The 25636-nt window shown below is 54.9% G+C and overlaps 1 protein-coding gene across 1 annotated transcript; it reads left to right on the top strand.

The window, feature by feature from the left end:
* Positions 1 to 167: 167 nt before the first annotated feature.
* Positions 168 to 24040, top strand: PHLDB3 (pleckstrin homology like domain family B member 3). The gene is made up of 16 exons (XM_079800750.1): positions 168 to 269; positions 787 to 1153; positions 1938 to 2120; positions 2225 to 2362; positions 6735 to 6863; positions 7055 to 7219; positions 8362 to 8472; positions 8607 to 8690; positions 9017 to 9127; positions 14955 to 15054; positions 15201 to 15291; positions 15376 to 15463; positions 15960 to 16016; positions 21417 to 21636; positions 22319 to 22404; positions 23630 to 24040. Exons 2-16 carry the CDS (start codon positions 920 to 922, stop codon positions 23762 to 23764), a joined length of 1932 nt encoding a protein of 643 aa, XP_079656876.1. The 5' UTR covers positions 168 to 269; positions 787 to 919; the 3' UTR covers positions 23765 to 24040.
* The last annotated feature ends 1596 nt before the right edge of the window (positions 24041 to 25636 follow it).

The following is a 25636-nucleotide window of genomic DNA, read 5'->3' as shown; positions in this document are numbered from 1 at the left end:
TGGAGGCAGGCTGGGGGCGGGGGTGGGGGGGCGGGTCACGATGCTGGGTTTTCCAAGGGCGGAGCCGGGATGCCCGGATGCCGTGGCTGCGGGCGGGGCAAGCTGGTGGCTCCCTCCTCCCTCAGGAGCTGTTGGACCTGTTGTGCCCCCCCCCACTTCCGGGGAGGGAGGCAGCGCAGCCTCTCTCCTCCCTCTTCCCAGCCACCTGTTTCGCAGGCAGTAACAGCAGCGCCCAGAGTACAGAGGGGAGCGCGCCGAATCCTGAGCGGGTGAGGGGGTCGGGGTGGCCGGGCAGTGGGGGGCTGGAGACTTGGCTGGAGACTGGGGCTGCGGGGGTGGAGGAGGCTGGAGTTCGGGCATCTCGCTCCCAGGAGGAGCTGAGGACTCAGACTCCTGGTTTGTCCAGAGAGAGGGAGACTAGGAGCCCCGACTCCTGGGTCCCTGGATGAGATGGCATGGGCGACACTCTCTACATTGGGGTCAGAGCCAAGTCTTCGAGGTTCCGGAGAGCAGGGGACGGGAGCCCGGACTCCTGAGTCCCCGCGGGAGAAGGAGATGGGGTCGCTGTAAGGTTGTCCAGGGCTGGGGAGGGTGGGAGGCTGCTGGGAGGGTACAAGGCGCCACACCTGATAGAAGGGAGAAACCTATAGGGGGCGAGCTAGGACCCGGACTCAAATTTCGGTCTCGCCTCCGGGGGCGTGGCAGCCCTAGGAGCCCGCGAATCCCGCCCCTTAAAACTCCAAGCCACGCTCCCGGAATGCTCAGTCGCATCCTTTGATCGCTTAGGTCTCGCCTGCTTGGAGCTCCTGGGCCCCGCCCCCGAACGCCAGGCCCCGCCCCCGAACGCCGGGCCCCGCCCCCGAACGCCGGGCCCCGCCCCCGAACGCCGGGCCCCGCCCACCTTCGCAGCGCCCCGGCCATGGGGACGCCGAGCCGCCCCCAGGAAGGGACTCCGCCGCCGCCGGTCCCTGAACAAGATGTGAAGATTCAACCGCTGGGCGTATCCCAGCCCCGGGAGCACCCCAAGGGCCCCCGCCAGCTGGAGGCTCCCGAGGTCCTGGCGGGGCTGCCGAGCGGCCGAGGAGCTGAGCAGCAGGCGGAAGAAGAGGAAGAAGTGGGAGAAGGCAGCAGCACCGAGAGCAGCCGGGACGCGGTGAGGGACCGGGAGGGCGGGACCTCGGGGGACCCGGCAGGTGACAGAGGCAGCCAGAGACCGGTATTGGAGAGACCAGAGAGTCAGAGATCGGAGAGACAGTGAGAGCCCCAGAGATAATGAAACTCCTGAGAGACTCAGCCCGAGGGGAAGACAGACCCCTAGAGACCTGTGTGCAGAGACCAGATGGACAGAGACCCAGGGACGGGGAGACGGAGAGACAGAGACCCCGAAGAGTCAGAGACACAGGCAGGCCAGAGAGAGAGAGAGAGTGACCCAGAGACCGAGACTCGGAGAGATGGGTGTAAAGACAGAAACCCAGAAACAGGGCAGAGATGCTCAGAGAAACAAAAACAGAGACAGAGGAACCTTGAGAGAGGGAGATACTCCGAGGAAGAGATGGATACTGAGTGGGAGAGAGGAAGCCCAGAGAAATGGGGGAGGGAGTGGTGGTGGTGGTGGGGGGGGGGGGGGAGGGACTCAGAGAGACCTGGGGAGAAAGAGAGATATCCAGGCTTGACACCCAGAGAATAGGACCTGGTTAGAGAAAAACATCTTCCTTGACTTGGCTCATACCCTTTTCCCGGACTGCAGGGGGCCCCTGGGGCCTCCTCCTGGGGCCGGGTGGTCTTGGGACCTGCACCCTCCCCCTCCCTTGAATAAAAGTGTGGTGTCTGCATTAGGCCATTAAGACCCCTGATGGGGTATGAGGTGGGGAATACACCCATTTAATGACTGCTGGGGTCCAGGGCTCTCCACTTGACCACACCCTCTCCTCTCTCAGGGGGAGGCCCCACCTCCTGAACAGATCCCAGCCATGCCCCCCACACCCACCCAGGCTAAGGAAGGGGTGCGAGGGGTGGCGCAGCGGCTTCGAGGGCAGCAGCTGGAGGCCCTGACTCGAGTGGCCCTGATGGAGCAGCGAGTGAAGGAGCTACAGCGCCAGAGGAAGGAGCTGCGGATCGAGGTGAGGCTGCAGACTCACGGGAAGCCTCCCAGCCCTTTCCTCCTAGGGGATCCAGCTCCAGGCCTCCAGCCCTCGGGGCCCCAGCCCTTGCATTCTCTTTGCAGATGGAGGTGGAGGTGGCCCTGCTGCGGGGTGAGCTGGCTGGGGAGCGCGTGGCCGCCAGGCGGGAGGAGGAGCAGCTCCGGGCGCTGCTGGAGCAGCAGGTGGACGCGGAGCAGGGCAGCCGGGAGCAGCGGGAGCAGGTCTGTCTGTCCTGCCGGGTCTTCGTCATCAGTTTCCCGCCTTGTCAGGAGAATGTTCCTGCTGGGGTCCTGGGATCAGGGGCTGCTAGGACCAGGGTTACCCCTGTTCCCCAAATGGAGACACTTGGGCTGGGCGGGGAGGCTGTGGTGGAACAGATGCCCTCCTTAATTTCTCCTGCCTCCCTGACTGTGATGTGGGGGCCTCTTCCCTGCCCCACTTTCTTTGGTCCCTTAATGCCACATTGTGGGAAACATTCAGCCAACAAGCATGGCAGAGTCAGGTGGCCGCCATATTAGGGCACTTCCTAGCTTCAGCGGTGATTAACTCCCATTCCTGTTTCATATCCCTCAATTTGCTTCCCTATCCCTAGTTTTGAAAGCCCATCCCAGGCATCATATTAGTATTATGATTATTTTTGTTAATCCTCACCCAAGGACATTTTTTCATTGATTTTTAGGGAGAGTGGAAAAGAGAGGGAAAGACAGAGAGAAACATGGATGTGAAAGAAACATATCGATTGGTTGCCTCCTGCAGGAGCCCGGACCAGGGCCTGGGCCAGGAGGAACCTGCAACCAAGGTACATGCCCTTGACCGGAATCGAACCCGGGACCCTTTGGTCAGCAGGCCGATGCTCAATCCACTGAGCCAAACTGCTCGGGCTATTTATTTCTTTTTTAAACATTTATCTTTGCCCTGACCGGTTTGGCTCAGTGGATAGAGCGTCGGCCTGCAGACTGAAGGGTCCCAGGTTTGATTCCGGTCAAGGGCATGTACCTTGGTTGCGGGCACATCCCCGGTGGGGGTGTGCAGGAGGCAGCTGATCGATGTTTCTCTCTCCTCGATGTTTCTAACTCTATCCCTCTCCCTTCCTCTCTGTAAAAAATCAATAAAATATATTTAAAAAACAAACAAAAAAAACACACACACAAAAAACATTTATCTTTATTGTTAAATGTATTACAGATGTCCCCCCCCACCTTTATTTTTTTTCCCATTGACCCCCTGCATCCTGCACCTACCTCTCCCAGGCCTTCACCACACTATTGTCTGTGTCCATGGGCTATGCATCTATGCATATAAGTTTCCCAGTTAACCTCTCCCCACTCCCCCAGGCCCCCACCCCACCTTCCCTCTGAGATTTAGCAGTCTGTTCCATGCTTCTGTGTCTCTGGATCTCTTTTGTCATCAGTTTGTTTTGTTCGGTAGATTTCACATATGAGTGAGATCAAGTGATACTGGCTTTCTCTGACTTATTTCGCTTAGCATAATACTCTCCAGGTCCCTCCATGCTGTCTCAAAGGGTAAGAGATCCTTCTTTTTTACTGCTGCATAGTATTCCGTGGTATAAATGTGCCACAGCTTTTTTATCCACTCATCTGCTGATGGGCATTTGGGCTGTTTCCAGATCTTAGCTATTGTAAGTTGTGCTGCTATGAACATAGGGGTGCATACATTCTTTCTGTTTGGTGTTTTGGGTTTCTTAGGATATATTCCTAGAAGTGGGATCACTGGGCCAAATGGCAGTTCCATTTTTAATATTGTTTTATTTCCAGTTTTCATGTTTCCAGATTGTCTCAAAAATGCCACTTGGCTGTTTGAATCAGGTCCCCCAAAGGGTTGGAATGCTGTGTGTGTTGTTTCACGTCTAACCGTCCCCCCTGCTGCTGCGTTCCATGTTATTTGCTGGAGAAACCAAGTCTCTGTCCCATGGTCAGGATGTGGCCCGTGTCCTTTGCCGTGTTCCTCTTCCCGCCGCAGGTGGTGGGTTAGAAGAACAGGCTGGGTCAGATTCACGTGTGCTGCGTGCTTCCCGTGCTGTGCCGGGTCAGGGGGCGTCACCTCTGGTTGCCCAGACCTCAGTGAGCTCACTCTGATCTCGTCCTAATAATCGTTTACCTAAAGGCTTTAACACCCATGCATTGGTGGTCATTGCTTGCACTGGTTAACATTATTACTTAGAAAATGGTAACTTTGTAATTCTATCAGTTGTTCTCTTTGCCCTTATCTTGTATGTTGTAATTTCCTTGGGCTGGGTCCAGGGTCCTCATTCACCCTCAAAAAGCCTGTATTTCTCCCAGCCCTGATTTCCCTCCTGTAATCTAGACCTGTGTCCTGCTTCTTAAGATACTGGTTCCTGGATGTACCTTCCTCCCTCAGACCCAGGAGTCCAGGCCCCCAGTCCCTCCTCCCTCAGACCCAGGAGTCCAGGCCCCCAGTCCCTCCTCCCTCAGACCCAGGAGTCCAGGCCCCTAGTCCCTCCTCCCTCAGACCCAGGAGTCCAGGCCCCCAGCCCCTCCTCCCTCAGACCGAGGAGTCCATGCCCCCAGTCCCTCCTCCCTCAGACCCAGGAGTCCAGGCCCCCAGTCCCTCCTCCCTCAGACCCAGGAGTCCAGGCCCCAACCCCTCCTCCCTCAGACCCAGGAGTCCAGGCTCCCAGCCCCTCCTCCCTCAGACCCAGGAGTCCAGGCCCCCAGCCCCTCCTCCCTCAGACCAGGAGTCCAGGCCCCCAGCCCCTCCACCCTCAGACCCAGGAGTCCAGGCCCCCAGCCCCTCCTCCCTCAGACCCAGGGGTCCAGGCCCCCACCCCTCCTCCCTCAGACCCAGGAGTCCAGGCCCCCAGCCCTCCTCCCTCAGACCCAGGAGTCCAGGCCCCCAGGCCCCTCCACCCTCAGACCCAGGAGTCCAGGCCCCCAGCCCCCTCCTCCCTCAGACTCAGGAGTCCAGGCCCCCACCCCTCCTCCCTCAGACCCAGGGGTCCAGGCCCCCACCCCTCCTCCCTCAGACCCAGGAGTCCAGGCCCCCAGCCCTCCTCCCTCAGACCCAGGGGTCCAGGCCCCCACCCCTCCTCCCTCAGACCCAGGGGTCCAGGCCCCCACCCCTCCTCCCTCAGACCCAGGAGTCCAGGCCCCCAGCCCTCCTCCCTCAGACCCAGGAGTCTTGGCCCTTCTCAGTCCCCATAACCAAAGCTGACCTCAGCAACTCCCTTTTCCACATTGTCACTGTCCCACCCTCCCTCAGTCAGTCACAGGCCAGAGTCCGGGACCTTGCTCTGCACACCTCTCTATGGTTCACACCCAAGCCTGTCAAGCAACATGTCCTGTCCTTTCTGTTCCCTGATCCTCTCTCCAGTCTGTGTCCTTTGCAGCCCTACTGCCCGGGCCCAGTGTAGGTCTCATCTTCATGCTTGGAGGACTCATGAAGGAGCGGGTGTCCACCCCTCGAATCCACCTCCCAAAGATCCTTTCGATCCTCCCACGGCTCCCCATGGCCCCAGCAGCTGGCGGTCTGTCTTCTGCGTGAACAGGAGCCGTGGGAGAGAGAGGGTGCCGATGAGCAGGAGCCGGAGGGACCGCAGGGGACCCACAGTTCCAGGGTGCTCTGGCCAAGGCCTCCAGCGCCAGCCCATTTCTCAGTGGAAAGAACAAAGGCCCAGAGTCACAGGGGGGCCGGAATGTGGGCTTGCTGTCCAGTCTCAGACCCTTAGCCTGGTTGGCCAGACTGGACGTGAGCTGTGCCCGCCTTTCCAGTCCGGTCTCCCACCGCGCTCACTGTCTCTACCCCACGGCATCTTCTGCCTCCCCGACCAGAGGTTGCCCCTAAACTTCCCATACTCTTCCACTTCATGGCGCATTTGCAACATGCTGTTCCCTCTGCCCAAAATGCCCTTCCAGCCCCCTCTAGCTCCCCAGGTCTTTAAATGCTCTCTAATGTTCGAGGCTCACCTTAAAATCCTTTCATCCAGGAACCCTTGGGTTACCCCAATAAAATTGCCCCGCCCCCTGGGTTCCGACAGTCTCTGCATTTCATTGCCCCCATTGCCTCAGGCGGTAACTGGTGGTGTCCCCACCTGGAGCCCAGGGACCAGGCCTCATCCCCGCTCTGGGTCCCAGTATCAGTCACCCGGCATGGATGTGTTCTGCATTCATTCATTCATTTCTTTTTTTTTTTTTTTAATATATTTTATTGATTTTTTACAGAGAGGAAGAGAGAGGGATATAGAGTTAGAAACATCGATGATAGAGAGACATCGATCAGCTGCCTCTTGCACACCCCCTACTGGGGATGTGCCCGCAACCAAGGTATATGCCCCTGACCGGAATCGAACCTGGGACCCTTGAGTCCGCAGGCCGACGCTCTATCCCCTGAGCCAAACCGGTTTCGGCTGCATTCATTCATTTCTTGAATGGCTGTTGGGATGATGCCTACTCTGGGTAGGCCAGTACAAGAGTGGACCAGACGCACGGGGTCCTGCCCTCACGGAGCCGTCCCCAGGCAGGGAGGGGTCTGAGGTCCAGCCAGCCTGGCCCTTGCTGGCCTCCGTGCCTGCCCCTTGTGCTCGGGGGAAGACGGAAAGCCTGGCTTCTCTTTCAGGAGCAGAGGCGGCTGAGCCAGGAGAGGGAGCGCGTGGAGGGTCTTCGTCAGAGACTCCGGGAAGCCCAGGGGCGGCTGGACTCACAGCCGGAGGACCAGCGTGAGCGGCTTCTGCAGGGCGTGCAGGAGGTGAGGGCCCCGTGGACCTTCCGGGTCCCTCCCGCCTCAAGACCCAGAAGTACAGGCCTTCCGTACCCTCCTCCCCAGAGCCCCTCAGCCCCCAGGACTCCAGTCTGGGTGCTCCTTGACCAGGAGTCCTGGCCCAGCCCCTTCCCCTCCTGAGCCCCGGGGGCCCAGCCCTTTTGCGTTTCCGCCCGCAGCTTCGGGAACAGCTGGACGTGGCCCAGCGTGCCTACGAGGACCTGGAGTTCCAGGAGCTGGAACGGGAGAGCCGGCGGGAGGAGGAGGATCACCGGGACAGCCCCGGCGTTTGGGGGCCGGACCCCAAGGTCCAGGAGCTTCAGGCCAGCGTGGCACAGCACAGGGTGAGCTGGGCTGGACCAGCCGGCCTCCCTCACGTCCCCCCCTGCTGGCTCTTCCGCTCCGTGTCGGGGCCCTTTCTCTGTTGCCTGCCTGTGTCACTTCGCAGCAGTCACAACAATAGCTGCTGTTGACTGAGCATTTACTGTGTGCCTGCGCTGTAACATTTCATGGGCATTTAGTCATCGAATCCTTACAACAGTCCTAGGCGGCAAAGCGTATTTCCCCCCCCCCATTTCACAAATGAAGAAACTGAGGTTCAGAGTGTTCATGTCATCTTTTCCAAGGTCACTTCGTTTGTCAGGGATAGAGCTGGGATTTGAACCTACTCGGTCTTCGCCACTACACTCTGTGCCTGTCAAACCCCAGTCCAAAAAGGCCTCCCACCGGTCCTTTCTGGGAGCGTCCCATCCTAGGGGCTGACAAGGCCGCTGGGGAAAGCAGCGTGTCTGTTTCTTTTTTAAAAAAATATATTTTATTGATATTTTACAGAGAGGAAGGGAGAGGGCTAGAGAGTCAGAAATATCGATGAGAGAGATGAGAGAGAAACACCGATCAGCTGCCTCCTGCACACCTCCCACTGGGGATGTGCCTGCAATCAAGGTACATGCCCTTGACTGGAATTGAACCTGGGACCTTTCAGTCCGCAGGCCGACGCTCTATCCACTGAGCCAAACTGGTCAGGGCAGCATGTCTGTTTCTACTTAACACAAAGCTCCCTGCAGTTTTGGATGGCAGAGTTCCCCGCCTCTGGGTCTGGGTTCCTGTCTCTCTCTCTCTCCCTTTCCTCTGTCTCACACAGCTCTGTCCGCCTCGATGCTGTTTCTGCCCCGTCTTCTTTCTCTGCATCTCTGCCGCTTGGGATCTGTCCGGGTCCTTCTTCCCGTATCTTCCGGTTTGTTTTCTGTTTGTCCCTTTCTCTCTCTCTGGCGACTCTCCCTGGGTCTCCGTGTCCCTTGGTCTCTCCGTGTATCAAATCCTCCATCCCCTCGCTGGACACCCCCACGGGAAGAAGGCACCAGGGAGCTTAACTCTGAGTCCCCCCAGCCCCTCCCAGGTCCCAGGGGCTCTGTTACGGGGTGGTTCTGTGGGAGCCGCTGGGGACGCTGGGGCAGCTGAGTAACGGGGGCCCTGGGGGGTCCTGCAGCGCCGGATTCAGGTGTTGGAGGAGCAGCTGAAGTCGCTGGGAGAACAGATGGCAGCTGAGAGCCGGGGGCTGAGCCAGAAGAAGGAGGAGGCCCTTCAGGCCCTGACACAAGTAGGTGGCCCCCAGTCCGCCTGCCCTACTCCCCCTGCCCCCCTGCCCCGGGGCACCCCGTCGCCTCCCTGAGGCTGGGAAGGCCCATTCTGCCTCGGAGGTGTGGCGGCCTGTGATGTGTTGCCTTTCCCCAGGAACGCAGCCGACTGCTTGAGCTGAATTGCTTTCAGGGAAACCCCGATGGAGACTTCTCTGAGCCCAGCCAGGCCCTCACTAAGGTACGGGGATGTCATGCACCTGTCAGCCCCTCCTCCCTCCAGCCCTCCTCCCTCGGGATCCAGGACTCTCGGCCTCTAATCCCCTTTCCCCCAGGGCCTCAGGAATTTGGGTCCCCAGCTCCTCCTCCTCAGTCTGCCCACCGTCCTCACTCACGCTGGGAGACTGGACAGCAAGCCCACATTCCGGCCCCCCTGTGACTCTGGGCCTTTGTTCTTTCCACTGAGAAATGGGCTGGCGCTGGAGGCCTTGGCCAGAGCACCCTGGAACTGTGGGTCCCCTGCGGTCCCTCCGGCTCCTGCTCATCGGCACCCTCTCCCTCCCACAGCTCCTGTTCACGCAGAAGACAGACCGCCAGCTGCTGGTGCTCCAGGACCCTGCTGCGCACACGGCTGCCCCCGCCTCTTCCTGCCTCTTCTCCGTTCACAGCTCCTTGCAGGTGCCTCCCCTCCCCCCCCCTCCCCACCCCTTCCCCTCCCTCCAATCCCACTGGGCGCTGTGTCTTTAGAACTCCCACTGTGGTCTTCTCTGCCACGGGCGCCAGAAAAGGTTGATCAAGGGGAGTTTCTGGTTTTAGTTTGATCAGACTCCAGCTTTATTTATTTATTTTTTCCTTATGCCTAACCCCCTTCTCTCCCCTGGAGAAATGGGAACATGTATGTGCACCCAGGAGTACATTTTATTTTCTATTATTTTTTAAAAAACGTTTTTCATTGATTTTTTAGAGGATGGAAGGGAGAGGGAGAGAGAGAAACATCGATTGGCTGCCTCTCGCCACCCCCCCCCCCCCGCCACTGACCACCAGGGATTGAGCCCGAAACCCAGGCATGTATGTGCTCTGACGGGAATCGAACCAGTGACCCTTCAGTGTTCGGGACGATGCTCAACCAACTGAGCCACACCGGCCAGGGCCGGAATAAAGTCTAAAAGCCTCAGAAGGGGGCATATTGATAAGAAGGCCTCCTCTCCCCACCCCAGAAGCAGCACAACTTCTTGTTTCCTGAGTATCCTTTCCAGATCTTCTTCTTTTAAAAAATATATTTTTATTGATTTCAGAGAGGAAGGGAGAGGGAGAGAAAGATAGAAACATCAATGATGACAGAGAATCATTGATTGGCTGCCTCCTGCACACCCCCTACTGGGGATCGAGCCCACAACCGGGGCATGTGCCCTTGACCAGAATCGAACCCCGGACCCTTCAGTCCAGAGGCCAATGCTCTATCCACTGAGCCAAACCAGCTAGGGCCTTCTGGATCTTCTTAGACGTGGGAGTCCCACCTTATTAATGGGACAAAGATTTTTGAATGGTTGCTACTGATTTTTTAATGAAACTAGCAGCCCGTTGCACGAAGAGATTCGTGCAATAGGCCTTCCTTCCCTTGGCTTCCAACACCGGTTTTCCTCTGGCACCTGGGACCCAGGCCTTCGATCCGGCCGGAGTCTGCCGTCTTCTTCACAGCGGCCAGAGTGCCACTCCTTGTACATCCCTTCGCTCCCCGCCCTCCCTCTCATAGCAGGTGTCCTGCCCCACCTGGCCACTCCGCACCTGGAGTAGCTGGGCGGCAGCCATCTTTGTTCTTCTAATTTCCATATTCCCTCCTGATTGGCTGGTGGGTGTAGCGGAGTGATGGTCAATTTGCATGTTTCTCTTTTATTAGTGTAGATAGAGTAGGCGGTGGCGGAGTGTGGTGCCTGAGGTGGGTGAACGCTAGGTGACAGTAGTTTTGTTTGCGTTGTGTGGATATGGAGTTGTGGTAAGCACTAGAAATTGGTAGCTCTTGTTATATCATGTAAAACTGTGCAGGAATGTGTGTCTTAGCGACGAAGTTGGCTTTTATTTTATAACTTCATACTCTATCATGGAGATTGTTTTCCATGGAAGTATTTAGAGCTGACTCACCATTGTTAATGACTAATAACAACAATATAAACAATAACAGCAATACTAACGACAACTGATATTGACTGAGTCTTTATCATGTGCCAGACACTGTTTTAAATGCTTCACATGATTCACTCACTTGGTCTTGCAAAAGCTCTACGAACTAGGTTCTTAGATCCATGTTAGAGGCGCAGACACTGAGGCAGAGAGGTGAGGTTACTTGGCTAGCTGGCATGTGACAGGGCTGGGATTCGAACCGGGGCACTCTGTTTTCAGAGCCTGCGCTCTCACCCACCCCGGGCTTCCCTGCAGAAACAATTCTATTATGTCTCTCTTTTTTTTAATCCCCACCCCAGGATATGTTTTATTTATTTTAGAGAGAGAGGAAGAGAGAGAGAAACATTAATATGAGAAACACTGATCAGCTGCATGTCCTCTCCCCCCAACCCCCCTGATGCCCCGACCGGGGATAGAACTCACAACCCTTTGGTACGCGAGATACCCTCCAACCAGCTCCAACCAACTGAGCCACAGGGCCAGGGCTGTCTTTTTTTTTTTTTTTTTTTGAGTTTAGGGAGAGAGAGAAACATCGATATGAGAGTCACATTGACTGGTTGCCTTCTGCACGCGCCCTGGACAGGGCTGGGGAGCACAGACCAATGCTCTAACCACTGAGCCAAACCGGTCAGGGCAAGGCAGTGTTTACTAAAATACATTTTTTAAAAATATATATTTTATTGATTTTTTTTACAGAGAGGAAGGGAGAGGGATAGAGAGTTAGAAACATCGATGAGAGAGAAACATCGACCAGCTGCCTCCTGAACACCCCCCACTGGGGATGTGCCCACAACCAAGGTACATGCCCTTGACCGGAATCGAACCTGGGACCTTTCAGTTCACAGGCTTATGCTCTATCCACTGAGCCAAACAGGTCAGGGCTAAAATACATTTCATTTTCAAAATTGAGCTATCCGCTGTTCAAGTGTGTATACATTTTTTGGGGGGACACCCTGTATATAATGAAAATATACTATTTCATTGTGTGCTCAGAAGAACCCCCAAAAGTAGGTCCTAGGAACTGGGTCAAGGGTGAGCAGATAACGTCTGGGAAATTAACTTTGCAGATAGTTTCCGTGGAAGCCTGATAAAGGTGGAGTATCAGCTGGGTTGCCAGGCAACCGACTTAGAGTAAATAGGGCCCTTCTCAGTGAATTGCTTATCTATAAACACTTCCCGGGAAGCTGTGTCCATGCCTATGGAGTTGATTCCTGAGTTTTTGGCCCCGGTGGACCAGAAGCTTCCAAGGCCAGGTGGGCCCTGTGCCTGCTGATAGGGTCTCATCCCCACCTTGCCCCTGGGTGTGTGTGTGTGTGGGGGGGAAGGCCAGGCACGCTTCTGTGTGCTTTTCACGAGGTCACTCGTTTAACCCTTGCATCAGCCACAGCGGGCAGTGGGTCGTCGCCCACTTTACAGAAGGGAAGTCTGGCCTGAGAAGAGAGGTGGCCTGCTAAAGTCACACGCCCGGTGAGTGGCAGAGCCGGGCTTGAGCCACGTCTGTCGGTTGCCATGGCCTGTGCCTTTTGGATGACTAGCGCTGCTTGGAATCCTTCAGGATCCAGTGGGCACCGTGGTCAGCACTGGGTCAGAGGGAGCAACGGGAGGCTGCAGGGCACAGCAGAGTCCAGGGAGTATTTCCTTACTCAGCAGGTAAACATACCCAAATAGACAAATGAACGTGTGATTCAGCAGGTTGCTCCTCCTCGCCCCTTCTCCTCTCTCACTCCAAGTGCAATTAGATCCGCGAATTCCACCCGGTCTTTCCAGCATCATGTGATGTCTGAGGACGGCCTCTGCTCGGGTTCAGATACCTGTCCTACCCCTTCCCAGCTGGCTGGACTTAGACCCGTCTCTGTGCCTCAGTTTTCTTCACTGCAAAATGGGAATAATAACAGCACCCACTGGTTAATGGTTAAAGCGGTGGCCGGCAAACCGCGGCTCGCGAGCCACATGGGGCTCTTTGGCCCCTTGAGTGTGGCTCTTCCACAAAATACCACGGCCTGGGCGAGCCTATTTTGAAGAAGTGGCGTTAGAAGAAGTTTAAGTTTAAAAAATTTGGCTCTCAAAAGAAATTTCAATCGTCGTCCTGTTGGTATTTGGCTGTTGACTAATGAGTTTGCCGACCACAGGGTTAAAGGCTTAGCGTGGTGCCCGGCACAAAGTAGATGCTCAGTGAATGAGGCTGCTGGTACTCTGATCCCAATTTCAGTGATTAGTAGTATAATTATGAGCATCCTTCTTCTATCCACTTCCACCCCCATCTCTGGTTTTTGTGACCCTATCCTGGCTTCCTGCTTCCTCACTGATGTCTCATCTTACGTTTTGTCTCCCAACGATCTATCCCCACACAGCCGTCTTCCGACTTCAATCCTCCCCATCAAATGCCCTCAGTGGCCCCGGGGCCTCCTCACCTTGGTCTGCCAGCCCCTGCATGGTCTGCCCCTGCCCACCTCTCCCCACGCTCCCCACTCCTCGGCTCAGCTGCAGGAGCACTGACCAGCCGGTACCCGTTCCTGTCTCAGGACCTTTGCACTTGGCCCATTCTCCCCTGGCCAACGCTCATCCTCGGACCTTGGGTCAGTGTCCAGAAGGATGGAAGGTGACCCTCTTTTAATCCTAACGAGAGGGTATGGTTATTGATTTTAGAGAGCGGAAGAAAGAGAGAAACGTCAATGTGAGAGAAATAACCATGTGAGAGAGCAACCTCGATCACTTGCCTCCCATACACACCCCTACTGGGGGTCGAACCCACAACCTTTTTTGGTGTACTGGGGCGACACTCTAACCTACTGAGCCACACCGCAGAGCCAGGTTGCACTTAATTGTCATATTTATTTAAATATGTTTTTATTTATCTTATTTATTTATTTTATTTTATTGTTAATCCTCACCTGAGGTTATATTTTTCCATTGATTTTTATTTTTATTACAAAATATTTTTATTGATTTCAGAGAGGAAGGTAGAGGGAGAGAGAGATAGAAACATCAATGATGAGAGAGAATCATTGATTGGCTGCCTCCTACATGCCCCCCCACTGGGGATCGAGCCCACAACCTGGGCATGTGCCCTGACTGGGAATCGAACCCTGACCTTCTGGTTCATAGGTTGACACTCAACCACTGAGCTAGGCCGGCTGGGCTCCATTGATGTTTAGACATAGTGGAAAGGAAGGGGAGAGACAGAGAGAGAGAAACATTGATGTGAAAGAGACACATCGATTGGTTGCCTCCTGCACGTACCCCGACCAGGGCCTGGCCAGGGAGAAGCCTGCAACCTAGGTACATGCCCTTGACCGGAATCGAACCCGGGACCCTTCGGTCCGCAGTCCCGACGCTATATCTGCCGAGCCAAACCGGCCAGGGCCTGCTCTATGCTTTTATCTTGGGGATTATTTTCTCTCTGGATATAAAGAGCATCCCCCCCGTTTACTGTATGGACTGCAGACTTTTCCATGGTGAGGAAGATCCCTGCTCTATTTCCCCTGCCCCCTTCTGTGGGCACTGTGGCGGCCTCCAGGCTTCTGAGGGGAATAACTTTGAACTCAGGTCATTTTGCCTATATATGAGTATGTCCATAGGATATAGTCCTACAAGTGGAACTGGAGCTCAGAGATTTATGCATTTGTCATTAAAAAAAATAAAAGAGCCCTAACCGGTTTGGCTCAGTGGATAGAGTGTTGGCCTGTGGACTGAAGGGTCCCAGGTTCGATTCCGGGCAAGGGCATGTACCTTGGTTGTGGGCACATCCCCAGTAGAGGGTGTGCAGGAGGCAGCTGATCGATGTTTCTCTCTCATCGATGTTTCTAACTCTCTGTCCCTCTCCCTTCCTCTCTGTAAAAAATCAATAAAATATATTAAAAAATAAAAATAAAAGAGCCAAATTGGCTTCCATAAAGGTTGTTCTAGTAGAACCCCCTGTCCTCCCCCCCCTCCGCCCCCTAATTTGTGGGAGTGTCTGGGTTTCCCATGTGCCCACACACGGTGGGTTTTTTCTTTATAGTTTTATCAAAATGTAATTCACACACCACACAATCCACCCAGTTAAAAAGTGTAATTCAGTGGCTTTTCGTATATACAGAGTTGTGCAACCATCACCCCAACTTTGGGGCCTGTCCGTCACCCCTCAGCTCCCTCTCTTCCCCAGGTCCCTGGCAGCCACTCACCTACTTCCTGCCTGGACGTTATGCCGTGTGGTCCTCTGAGACTGGCCGCTCCCTCAGCATCGTGGGCGGGGGAGCGTTTTGATCTGTGCCAGTCAGATGGTGGTTTTACTCAGCAGTCAGTCCTCGGACTTCTGGTCGAGATTGAGCATCTTGTGTGTTTCCAGGGCTCCATCGGCCTCCAAAGGAATGGAAGCCTGTCCCGGAAGAGGGGAGAGAGACTGAGCCAGAGGGGATCCCCCCGCCCTCTGTCCCTCCATTGTACTGGTGAGGACCCCCTGTCCCGGCATACCCTCCCCCGCCTTCCTGCAGCACAGGGTGGAGGAACTTGGCTTGGATGCCTGTTGGGGCGGAAGTGGAGGGAGTGGACAAGGGCGAATCCCAGCCTCCTAGCTCCACCTCTTCTCGCCCAGGACCCCTGGAGGCCTCAGCCCTCGCACCAGCAGCAGGAGACTCGGGGAGACACCCACTCTATCAGCTGCTGAACTGCGGCTCTGGGAATAGGTGAGACATCCCGGAGAAGGTGGGAAGATGGGGGAAGAGGCAGGGCCACTGTAACCTGCCCCGGCCTCTGTCCCCTCCTCCTAGCTGTGGGACGCTCTACCCAGACATCGCCCGCATGGAGCGGCTCCTGCAGCAGGCCGTGGCGGAGCGGGAGCGGCTGCTCAAGGCCAGGGTGAGACCCCAGACCCTCCTGCTTAGGCTCAGGAGATTCAGCCCCACCTCCTCCCTCAGACCCAGGGGTCCAGACCCCAGCCTCTCCTCCCTCAGACCCAGGAGTCCAGACCCCAGCCCCTCCTCCCTCAGACCCAGGGGTCCAGGCCCCAGCCCCTCCTCCCTCAGACACAGGAGTCCAGGCCCCCAGTCCCTCCTCCCTCAGACCAGGAGTCCAGGTCCCCAGCCTCTCCTCCCTCAGACCCAGGAGTCCAGGCCCCCAGCCCCTCCTCCCTCAGACCAGGAGTCCAGGCCCCCAGCCCCTCCTCCCTCAGACCCAGGAGTCCAGGCCCCAGCCCCTCCTCCCTCAGACCCAAGGGTCCAGGCCCCAACCCCTCCTCCCTCAGACCCAAGGGTCCAGGCCCCCAGCCCCTCCTCCCTCAGACCCAGGGGTCCCATACATTCCCCCCCAGATCTTATTGGTTAGTATCATCATTGACTCCTTTCTGAACCCACAGGAAGGAACAAGAAGGACCACAGAAGGTTCCTCAGGTCCCACTGTTCCTGCCATCATGGTCAGTCTCCTACCCTCGCCCCACCTGTCCCCTGCTCCTTTTCGCCCCCTGACCTCTGCCCTTTCTTAACTCGCCTTTTCCTCTCAGTGGTACAGAAACATTTCCTGGGCTTGGCAAGGGAAGGGGAACTAAAAAGACGTAACTTCCGTCCCATTGTGATTGTCTGTACCCACAGCATGTCCTTGGGCAGCATGCTCCACTTCCCTGTACCTCAGTTTCCTCTTCCGTAAGTGGGTGACAGTGTCAGCAGTTACTGCAAAATGAGGGCAACTGCATCCTGGGGCTTTTAAAAATCATTTAAAATTTTTTGTGTTTATTTTTGGTTCTTTTAAAATACTTTTTATTATAGAACTAGATGCCCGGTGCATGAAATTTGTGCATGGGGGGGAGGGTTCCCCTCAGCCCATCCTGCACGCTCTCCAATCTGGGATCCCTCGGGGGGTGTCTGACTGCCTGTTTAGGCCTGATCCCACAATCTGGGACCACTGGCTCTTAACCACTCACCTGCCTGCCCCTAACCACTCTGCCTGCCTGCCTGGTCTCCCCTAACCACTCTGCATGCCTGCCTGATCACCCCCTAACCACTCTCCCCTGCCAGCCTGATTGCTTCTGACTGCTCTCCCCTGCCGGCCTAATTGCTCCTAACCACCTCTGCCTCGGCCCCCGCCACCATGGCTTTGTCCGGACTGGACATCTGGAAGATGTCCAGTCTAATTAGCATATTACCCTTTTATTAGTATAGACTATTCAGGCATATGCAAAAGTAGAGAGAATAAACCCCGAGATGCCCACCATGTGGCTTCAGTGATGATCGGTATTGAGTCTTGTTTTAGTTGCCAGCTTTCATGGACTTCCTTCTCTGCAGTGGAATATTTTACATCAAATTGCAGATATCCTATCATTTCACCCATTCCTCACTGTGTATCTCCAATATATAAGTATTTTTTAACATAAACATTCCACTGTCATACTTATCAAGACTATTAATTCTGTGACATCCTAATACCTGGTCCATATTCACATTCCCCTAATTGTCTCCAAAATATCAAAGGGACTGTGGTTATTTAAATCTGAATCCAAACAAAGCCCTCACAATACATTTTTTAAATGTCTCAAATTGCTGAGATGAAAAGTCCTCCATTTCCACTTTTTTTAAATCCTCACTTGAGGCTATATTCTTTTATTGATTTTAGAGAAAGAGGAAGGTGGGGGAGAGAGAGAGAAACATCAGTGTGAGAGAAACATTGATCAGTTTCCTCCTGCACACGCCCCGACTGGAGTTGAACCTGTAACCTAGGCATATGCCTTGACCGGGAATCAAACCCATAACCTTTTGGTGTATGGGATGACACTCCAACCAACTGAGCCACCCAGCCAGGGCCCCGGTTTTTTAAAAAGTATATATATATATTAAAAAAAAAAAGTATATATATACACACACATACATACACACACACTGAGTGACCAGATTATTATGATCTCTGAATGCATAATAATCTGGCCACTCAGTGTATATCTTATATAATAAAAGGCTAATATGCAAATTGTCCCCTCAGCCAGGAGTTCGACCAGCAGGCAGGCTGGCCAACCGTCCATGTCCCCTCCCCCTGGCCAGGCTGGCTGGACCCCACCCATGCACGAATTCATGCACCGGGCCTATAATATATATATATACTGAGTGGCCAGATTATTATGCATTCAGAGATCATAATAATCTGGCCACTCAGTGATATATATATATTTATTGACTGCAGAGAGGAAGGGAGAGGGAGAGAGAGAGAGAGAAGCATCAATGATATGAGAGAATCATTGATTGGCTGCCTCCTGCATGCTCCCTACTGGGGATTGAGCCCACAACCTGGTTCATGTGCCCTGACTGGGAATCAAACCGTGACCTCCTGGTTCATAGGTCAATGCTCAACCACTGAGCCACAACAGCTGTGCCCCACTTTTTTTGTTGTTGTTTGTTAATCCTCACCTAAGGATATTTTTTCATTGATTTTTAGAGAGAGTGGAAGGGAGGGGGAGAGACAAAGAGAGAGAAATCTTGATGTGAGAGACACATCAATTGGTTGCCTCCTACATGGGCCCCACCCAGGCTGGGATGGGGCCTGCGACTGAGGTGTATGCCCTTGACCGGAATTGAACCCAGGACCCTTCAGTCCGTGGACCGATGCTCTATCCACTGAGCCAACCTGGCTAGGGCCCCACTTTTTTTTTTTTTTTAAATGCCATCTTTTAATGGGAAACAATCGAGTCATTTATCTTGTAGAGTTTCTCACACTCTGGATTTAGCTGCGAGGCTCCATATTAAAATGATATTTCCGCCTCTGCATTAATACATTTCTGTTGTAAAGAACGCGACAGGGAGGGAAAGTGAAGGTCACCCTCGAGCCCTCCTCCCATTGCGGCTCCAGAGGCGCAGACGTTTTCTGTGGTTAAAAAGCCTTCGAGTTTTCTTACACTTTCCCAAACGCCCTGCTGAAGCCATGTGTTGTGAACTCATTTTTCTTGGAAATGAGCACGTCGCTCCCGGCCTGCTTTTTGCTTCCCCACCACGGGTGCTTTCCTTACTCATTTCTCCCCCGCTGAGGGGGTGCCTGCCGTGAAGTGGGCCTGGTGGCAACCGTGACCGAAGTGACAACCCCTGCCCTCGGGGAAGCCGGCGTTTCTTGGGAGGGACAGACAGGAAGCTGCATCAGTCAGTAAAATAAGGTGCTGTTACAGAAGACCGGAGAAAGCCAAGCGACGCTTAGAGAAAGGGCGTTACATTTTAATTGTGCGCAGGCCCAGAGAAAAATGTGCCTTTCAAATTCTGGGCCCCCCCAACATGGAGGAAACTTTTCCTATTTATATCTTTTCTAGCTCTTTGTCTCCCAAATTTGGAATGAGACTTCCGGGCCTTCTGAGAAAGAGGTCCTGTGTGCTGGGACAGGGGCCATGAGTCCATATCTCAAGGTCTGGCCTGGTGCCAGCACTGACAACTCTGTCTGGGGCATAGTTTATGGCCTCTCTGGAATGGGAGTAGTCTAATTTTCCTTATTATTTAAGCAAGCAAGCGTTTACAGAAGCCAGAATAGCAGGGTTAACATTTCAAACAGCAGTTTTTATATAAGATGGATGCTTCAGTGCGTGTCGGGCTGGTAAGAGCCAGGGAGTAGATAGAGCCCGAGGGGTGGCAGAGCCATCCCGCTGTCGGGCACAGCTCCAGCTCATTAAAAATGAAGCACCCTCTTCGTGGCAGCATCACTTATTAACTAGTGTGTCCCCGGGTTCGCACCCAAGCGGAGAATCACCGGGTGGGAGAGCCTGACAGAAGCAGCCCCCGGAGGAGGGTGCTGGTAACCCCGAGGTTCAGTTCAGGCAAACAGTCTCTGAGAGGGGCAGGGGTTCTGTGGGGGTGAACAGGTGGGCAGGAGGAGAGTCGGGAGTCCAGAGCCCATCCTGCTCTCCTGGATCAGGGCCGACTCCACCACGTCCTACCTGAGTGAGTCACCTCCTTTCTAAAGCCTCAGTTTTCTCATCTGTCAAACGGGGACAGTAATGGGTGGTTTGGGAGAGGAAACGAGGTGATGGCTGTGACCACTCAGTATGGTCTGGGCGCACTGATGGGCCTTCCATACACATAGGCGACCTGTAGTATGACCGTGTGGATTTGGCGATATGACCCGTAGGCTTCCAGGTCCCAGTGGGTGTCCTTTTAACGGTCTCTGCCCCTCCTGTGCATTCTCTCTGCTTCTCTTCATTTCCCCGTTCTTCTCCTGCTCGCTTTCCCTGTCTCCCTCCTGTGGGTCTCATCTGTTTCTCAGCCCTTCTTGCTCGGGCCTCGCTTTAGTCTTCTCAGCCCTCGATACTCAAAGTGTGGCCTGTGGACCAACAGCATTAGCGTTCCCGGGGCTAGTTAGACGTGCGGAACCTCACCCCACCCCAGGCCCCACCTGGAGTGACTGAGTCTGAGCTAGCCTGTTAACAAACGCCCCCGTGGCGCTGCTTACCCGCTGGGCTGAGCCACGCCCAGAGCCTCAGGACTACAGGGTCACATCGTTGTTTGCAGGGAACATTCGGGCAGAGTGGGTCTGATGGGCTGGACCTGGGAACAGTAGACACTTCCGGGGCCTTAATTTAATTCTTCTCCCCTTCTGGCCACGGGAGACGACCCCTGCCTGGGAGTCCCGTCTTGGTCAGCGCTGGCTGTGTGACGTGGGCTCGGTGACAACCTCTCTGAGTCTTGGATTCCATTTCTTTAAAATGGGGATAAAGCCCTGGACAAGTAGCTCAGTTAGTGAGCGCATCCTCCCAGTACACCAAGGTTGTGGGTTTGATCCCCAGGTAGGGCACATGCAAGGATCACTGACGAATGCATAAATAAGGAGAACAACAAGTCTATGTTTCTCTTCCGCTCTGTCTAAAAAAACAAAGCAAAAATGGGGAGGATACTGTGCTTACTTACCCCCCAGAGGGTGTGAGTGGGCAGAGGAGTTACACCTACAAAGTGCTCAGCATAGGGAATGGTCAGTAATTTAATCACAGCAACAATAATAATGGAATCCGTGCTCTCGTTTATTGATCACTTGCTGTTTGGTCCCTGGTTAACGGGCGGAGTATGAGGGTCCCACTGTGGAGATCCTCACCTCTCTGACATGCCTTTGGTGTTTCAGGGTGAGCTGTTAGGTCTTGAAACCCTGGGTTCCGGTCCCAGCTCTGCCCCCTAAGCTCTGGGTGACTTCCGGTAGATTTCTTCATCTCTGTCTGTACCCCAGTTTGCTCATCTGTAATACGGGACTCATAGTAGCCCTGTCCCAGGGGCGGCAGTGGGGAGTCAAGGAGTTGAAGCTGGTAAATCTCTGGCAGTTTCATAGTCAATAAATGTAGCTGTCAGGTTCATCATTATGATTGTCATTTAAAAAATGTTTTTATTGATTGATTTTAGAGAGAGGAAGGGAGAGAAACATTGATTTGTTGTCCCACTTATTTTTAAAAAATATATTTTTATTGATTTCACAGAGGAAGGGAGAGGGAAAGATAGATAGAAACATCAATGATGAGAGAGAATCATTAATAGGTGCCTCCTAACCGCCCCCTACTGGGGATCGAGCCAGAAACCCGGGCATGTGCCCCGACTGGGAATTTGAGCCGAGACCTCCTGGTTCATAGGTCAACGCTCAACCACCGAGCCACACTGGCTGGGCTCATTGGTTGATTCTTGTATGTGCTCTGACCCGGGATCAAAGCCGCCACCTGGCGTATGGGGACCACATTCTAACCGACGGGTCACTGTTAATGAATCCGTTTAAAGGCTGTCACAGGCCTATGCGTGTGCAGCTGTGAGCAGCTTCCCTGTGGCTCCAGGCTTCAGGACCCCCTCCTGACCCCATGCTGCCCCCTTCTCTTCTTTCCCAGGCCCCGCCCACGCTCCCACCCCGCCCTCCTGGCCCACGGGTCTTGGATCTCCGGCAGCACCTGGAACGCTGGGGCCACAACCCCGAAAACTGCCCACATGTCCAGGTGTCCGGGGGCTCCTGCCGCGGGGCCCTGGTGAAGATGGGTGGCCGCATCAAGACCTGGAGGAAGCGGTGGTTCTGCTTTGACCGCCAGGCCCGCCGTCTGGCCTACTACTCCGGTAAACCCAGCCTGGCCGCGGCGGGCCCAGGGCCCTGGGACAGCACACTCAGGGGCCTTCCCCCCAGACACCTAGGGGTCCCAGCGCCCATCCCCCCTTCTCTCTTAGGCCCATGGGTCTGGATCCCCAGGACTCAGGAGTCTAGACCCCCCACTCCCCACTTCCCCCAGGGCCCAGGAATTTGGTCCCTACTCCTTCCTAACCCACCACAACTCAGGAATCTGGGCTCCCACCGCCCCTTTCCCCCGGGACCCAGGAGTCCACATCTCCACCCTCGTCTTCCTCCTATAGACAGCCTGCCTCAGTCACATGGATAACAGTTTTGTACAGTTCTGGCTCCCACACCCCATTTTCCCAAGATACCCAGGAGGAGTCAGACCCACATTTTCCGTGCTCCCCTCCCCCCGCCACTCCATCACCAGGAGTCCAGGCCCCTCTCGCTTTTTCTGTAGGGGAACCAATGAAGCTGACCTCTCCTTGGGTGTCAGGGGCCAAGGCATTGAGGGACCTGGGATTCCAACCCCATTCGCTAGTCTTGTCCGGCCTCCACACCAGTTTCCCATTTAGCATCACCATTCATTCACCCTCCAACGCTAGACTTGGGCCCAGTGACCCCCACCCTGTCCAACACACACACACACACACACCTCACTAACTGCTTCTTCCCACCTCCCTCTGTCAGATAAAGAAGAGTCCAAGCTCAAAGGCGTCATCTACTTCCAGGCCATCGAAGAAGTCTATTATGACCACCTACGCTGTGCTTTCAAGGTGAAGTCCCCCTTGCTCCTAACCCTGGCCTGGCCTGAGCCCCTGCCGTCAGGCCTTAGCGAGTTCCCGGGAAAGGCCCTCCGCGGCCCCCACTATCGGGGTACTCCATCCAGAACGGGATCAACAGGTCATTTCACTGCAGGGGCCAAACATTAAGAGTGCAGTCTCTGGCTCTCAGCCACTGTTACTCTTCTTGGAGCAAAAGATTTAGAGCAAACATTTGGCAAGCTCTGAGGCGAAGCTGGAGATACATGAATGAAGACGGCAGGGTGAGGGCTGGGGCAGCCTGGGAGCATCTGGAGGAGACCGTGGCTCCAGCTTCGGTCCGAAGTTGCCAAATGGGATTGGGCCCCCTGTCACATCAGTTCTTTTTCCCCCTAGAGCAGTGGTCGGCAAACTCATGAGTCAGCAGAGCCAAATAGCAACAGCACAACGATGGAAATTTCTTTTGAGAGCCACATTTTTTAAACTTACACTTCTTCTAACACCACGTCTTCAAAATAGACTCGCCCGGGCCGTGGTATTTTGTGGAAGAGCCACACTCAAGGGGCCAAAGAGCCGCATGTGGCTCGCGAGCCGCAGTTTGCCGACCACGGCCCTAGAGGACACAGGAATTCAGATTTTTATGACAGTGCAGAGCCACCAACCAGTTTAAATGTTGGGAACCGGTACAGTGTGTAGAAACGGGTGGGGAAAGCAGCCAGTTGGGACATCAGGGAAGTGACTAACTTCCTTTTGCCAGCCTTAGTTTTCTCACCTGCGAAACGAGCACACTTCAGCCCATTTCCTCAGAGGTCAAAAAGTTAAAGACAGGTGATGGATGTCAGGGATTTACTGAATTCGGGTTTGGCAAGTAAGAACTCCGTGAATGGGTTGTAGAACACACCAGCTTTCCCCAGTTACAAACCAGGGAGACCTACCTTTTGGAGACCTACCATTTGGAAATCTGAATGCTTAGATTTCTAATATAGGAAAAGTTAGGCTGGGGGGAAAGGAACACGGGATTCCTCCTTTTAAATTCCTCTCTCCCCAAATTCTAAGCCCCTTAGATGTGTTAATTCAGCGACTCCTCCTAACCCAATGAGGTAGGCAGCATTATTTAGGAAGGCCGATGGGGAAACGGTTGAAATAACTTGTCCAATGCCACGCGGCCCGGGTAGGTCCCAAGGCTGGGATTCCAACCTGCATGTTCTCTGAACCACCTCCCCTCCACCACTTACCCCAGAGCCCCAACCCTCGCCTGACTTTCTGCGTCAAAACCTACGAACGCCTGTTCTACATGGTGGCACCCAGCCCCGAGGCCATGCGTATTTGGATGGACGTCATCGTGACCGCGGCGGATGAGAACCACGTCCCCTGAGCGGCACCACCCCCTTGGTGGTGGTGGTGGTGGGGGGACGGCCAGCGAGGCCCCGCCCACTCCGGGAGCCTGGCCCCGCCCCTTCGGAACTCAGCTGGGAATCCTGCAGGCGCTGCGCTCCGCTGGCCTGAGCATGCGCTGTTCTCTCTGGGCTGCAGGTGCCTTCCCCCAAGACGGGAAGCCAGCCCTGGGGCCTTGTCCCGGGCAGGAGCGAGATTGCGGGGGCGGGAAGGAACTATTTATTGGCGCTCCTGTGATACCGAATTAAACATGGAGGAAAAATTGGTGGTGGTTTTTTTTTCCAACCCAGGCATTTGTGTCCCTCGGCCCCTTGGGCAGGACATCCGAGTTATAGGTCCCTCTGAGAGCCAAGTATCCCACAGCCGATTCTCCCCTCTTTAAAAACCGAGGCTTTCAACTAGGGTCAGGCTGGAAGAGGGGCGGGGAGGAGCATGGGTTCTTAACCTGTGGGATTTTTATTTTTATTTATTTTTTAGTTGTGGGCCCACCTGTTTCCACCCTTTTTGATTTGGCTGGGCTCTTGGCAATGACTAGGAGCTCCTAGGCTCCTGCCCCCAGGCCTTGGCACATGCTGTTCCCTCTGCCCTGCCCTAACCAGCTTGCTCCTCATTCTTCAGGTCTTAGTTGGGAAGCTGGTCCTGACTGCCCAGGCTGGGTCGGGCACCCCTTGGAGCTCCCCTGTCCCGTCTCCACACACCTAGGTTATCACTGGTGATGGATTTATGTCCTTATAGACCGGGAGCTCCATGAGGGCAGAGCCAGGGCTGTGCTGGTCCCTGCCGTGCCCCCAGCACCACGGGGCACGTTTCATTCCATGAAAGCAAAACAAGACGGAAACAAAAAAACCCAACTTCCCTTTCACCCCTTGGGCTTCGTATACACTGTTGCTTTTGCTTAGACAGCTTTCCCCACTCCACCCAATTTCTACTCGTCATTGCAGTTTTAGTTCGGATGTTTCCTTCTCCAGGGAGCCCTCCCTGATTCTCCTGGCTGAGTCAGAGGCTTCCTCTGGGCTTCCCGTCCCAGCGCTGATCACTCGTCACAGCCGTGACTGCTCCGGGGCATCACCGCTGAGGAGTGTCTCCGAGCTGGATGGGCGCTCCGGAAGGCCAGGGCGGGCTGTCTCGGTCACTGCGGAGTCTCTGATGCACCGCAAAGGGCCTAGCGCAGGCGAGGTGCTGAGGGAATGCCTAATGGTTGGATCAATTGATGGGAAAGAGATGCTGAGACTGGGGAACAAGGCAGACGTAGAACTCTATGCTTTAGGTCTGACCCCAGGTGTCCGCTCCTCCAAGAAGCTCTCCCTGCTCCCTGGGCTGCATCAAGGGTCTATTCTGGGCTTCCACAGTCCCCCAGGCCCCCCCCCCCCCCCCCCAGTGACCACTCCAGGCTGTCACTGTGTGGAGACAGTCTCCTCTCGTCCCCCCTCCATCCCCCCCCTCCAAATTCCTCTGGAACGAGGAATTCAATCCCTCTGGTTTCCATCTCCTCAGGACCTGGGTTTCCTGTTTGTCCTGTCCCAGGATTCCTTGCGGCTCCAGAATGGGTACTTCTGAGCTCCAGGAATGCTGGCACCCTAGTCCCCAGGCCCTCAGTGACCCCCGGTGGCCCTTAAGCCCCACCTCCAGGTGGGAGGCGTCTGCATTCTTGGGTCAGTTCATCCCGCAGCCCCTCTGCCTATGGCACGTACTGGGCCAGCCTCGTGGCCTGTGACCCGTGTGGCTGACAGGTCCCCGTCAGCCCTCCTGAGAAGGGCCCTCTCAGGGTTAATGCTCTGTGGTTGCTGTCTGGAAAGTCTTAATTTTGTATTTGAATTTGTGTGTTTGTGCGTGAAGTCTGAAGGGACGTGAA

The sequence above is a fragment of the Cnephaeus nilssonii genome, assembly GCF_951640355.1.
Source record: "Cnephaeus nilssonii genome assembly, chromosome: 20".
Classification (NCBI taxonomy): domain Eukaryota; kingdom Metazoa; phylum Chordata; class Mammalia; order Chiroptera; family Vespertilionidae; genus Cnephaeus; species Cnephaeus nilssonii.
Note: the sequence above shows the minus strand (reverse complement) of the source record. Positions and strands in the feature narration are given on the sequence as shown.

Bases quoted from the DNA above. Each gene is read 5' to 3' on its own strand.
- PHLDB3 (XM_079800750.1), top strand. From the start codon at position 920: ATGGGGACGCCGAGCCGCCCCCAGGAAGGGACTCCGCCGCCGCCGGTC. The intron at 15,055-15,200 runs GTGAGGACCCCC...CTTCTCGCCCAG, and splicing joins TCTGTCCCTCCATTGTACTG to GACCCCTGGAGGCCTCAGCC. The intron at 21,637-22,318 runs GTAAACCCAGCC...TCCCTCTGTCAG, and splicing joins CCGTCTGGCCTACTACTCCG to ATAAAGAAGAGTCCAAGCTC.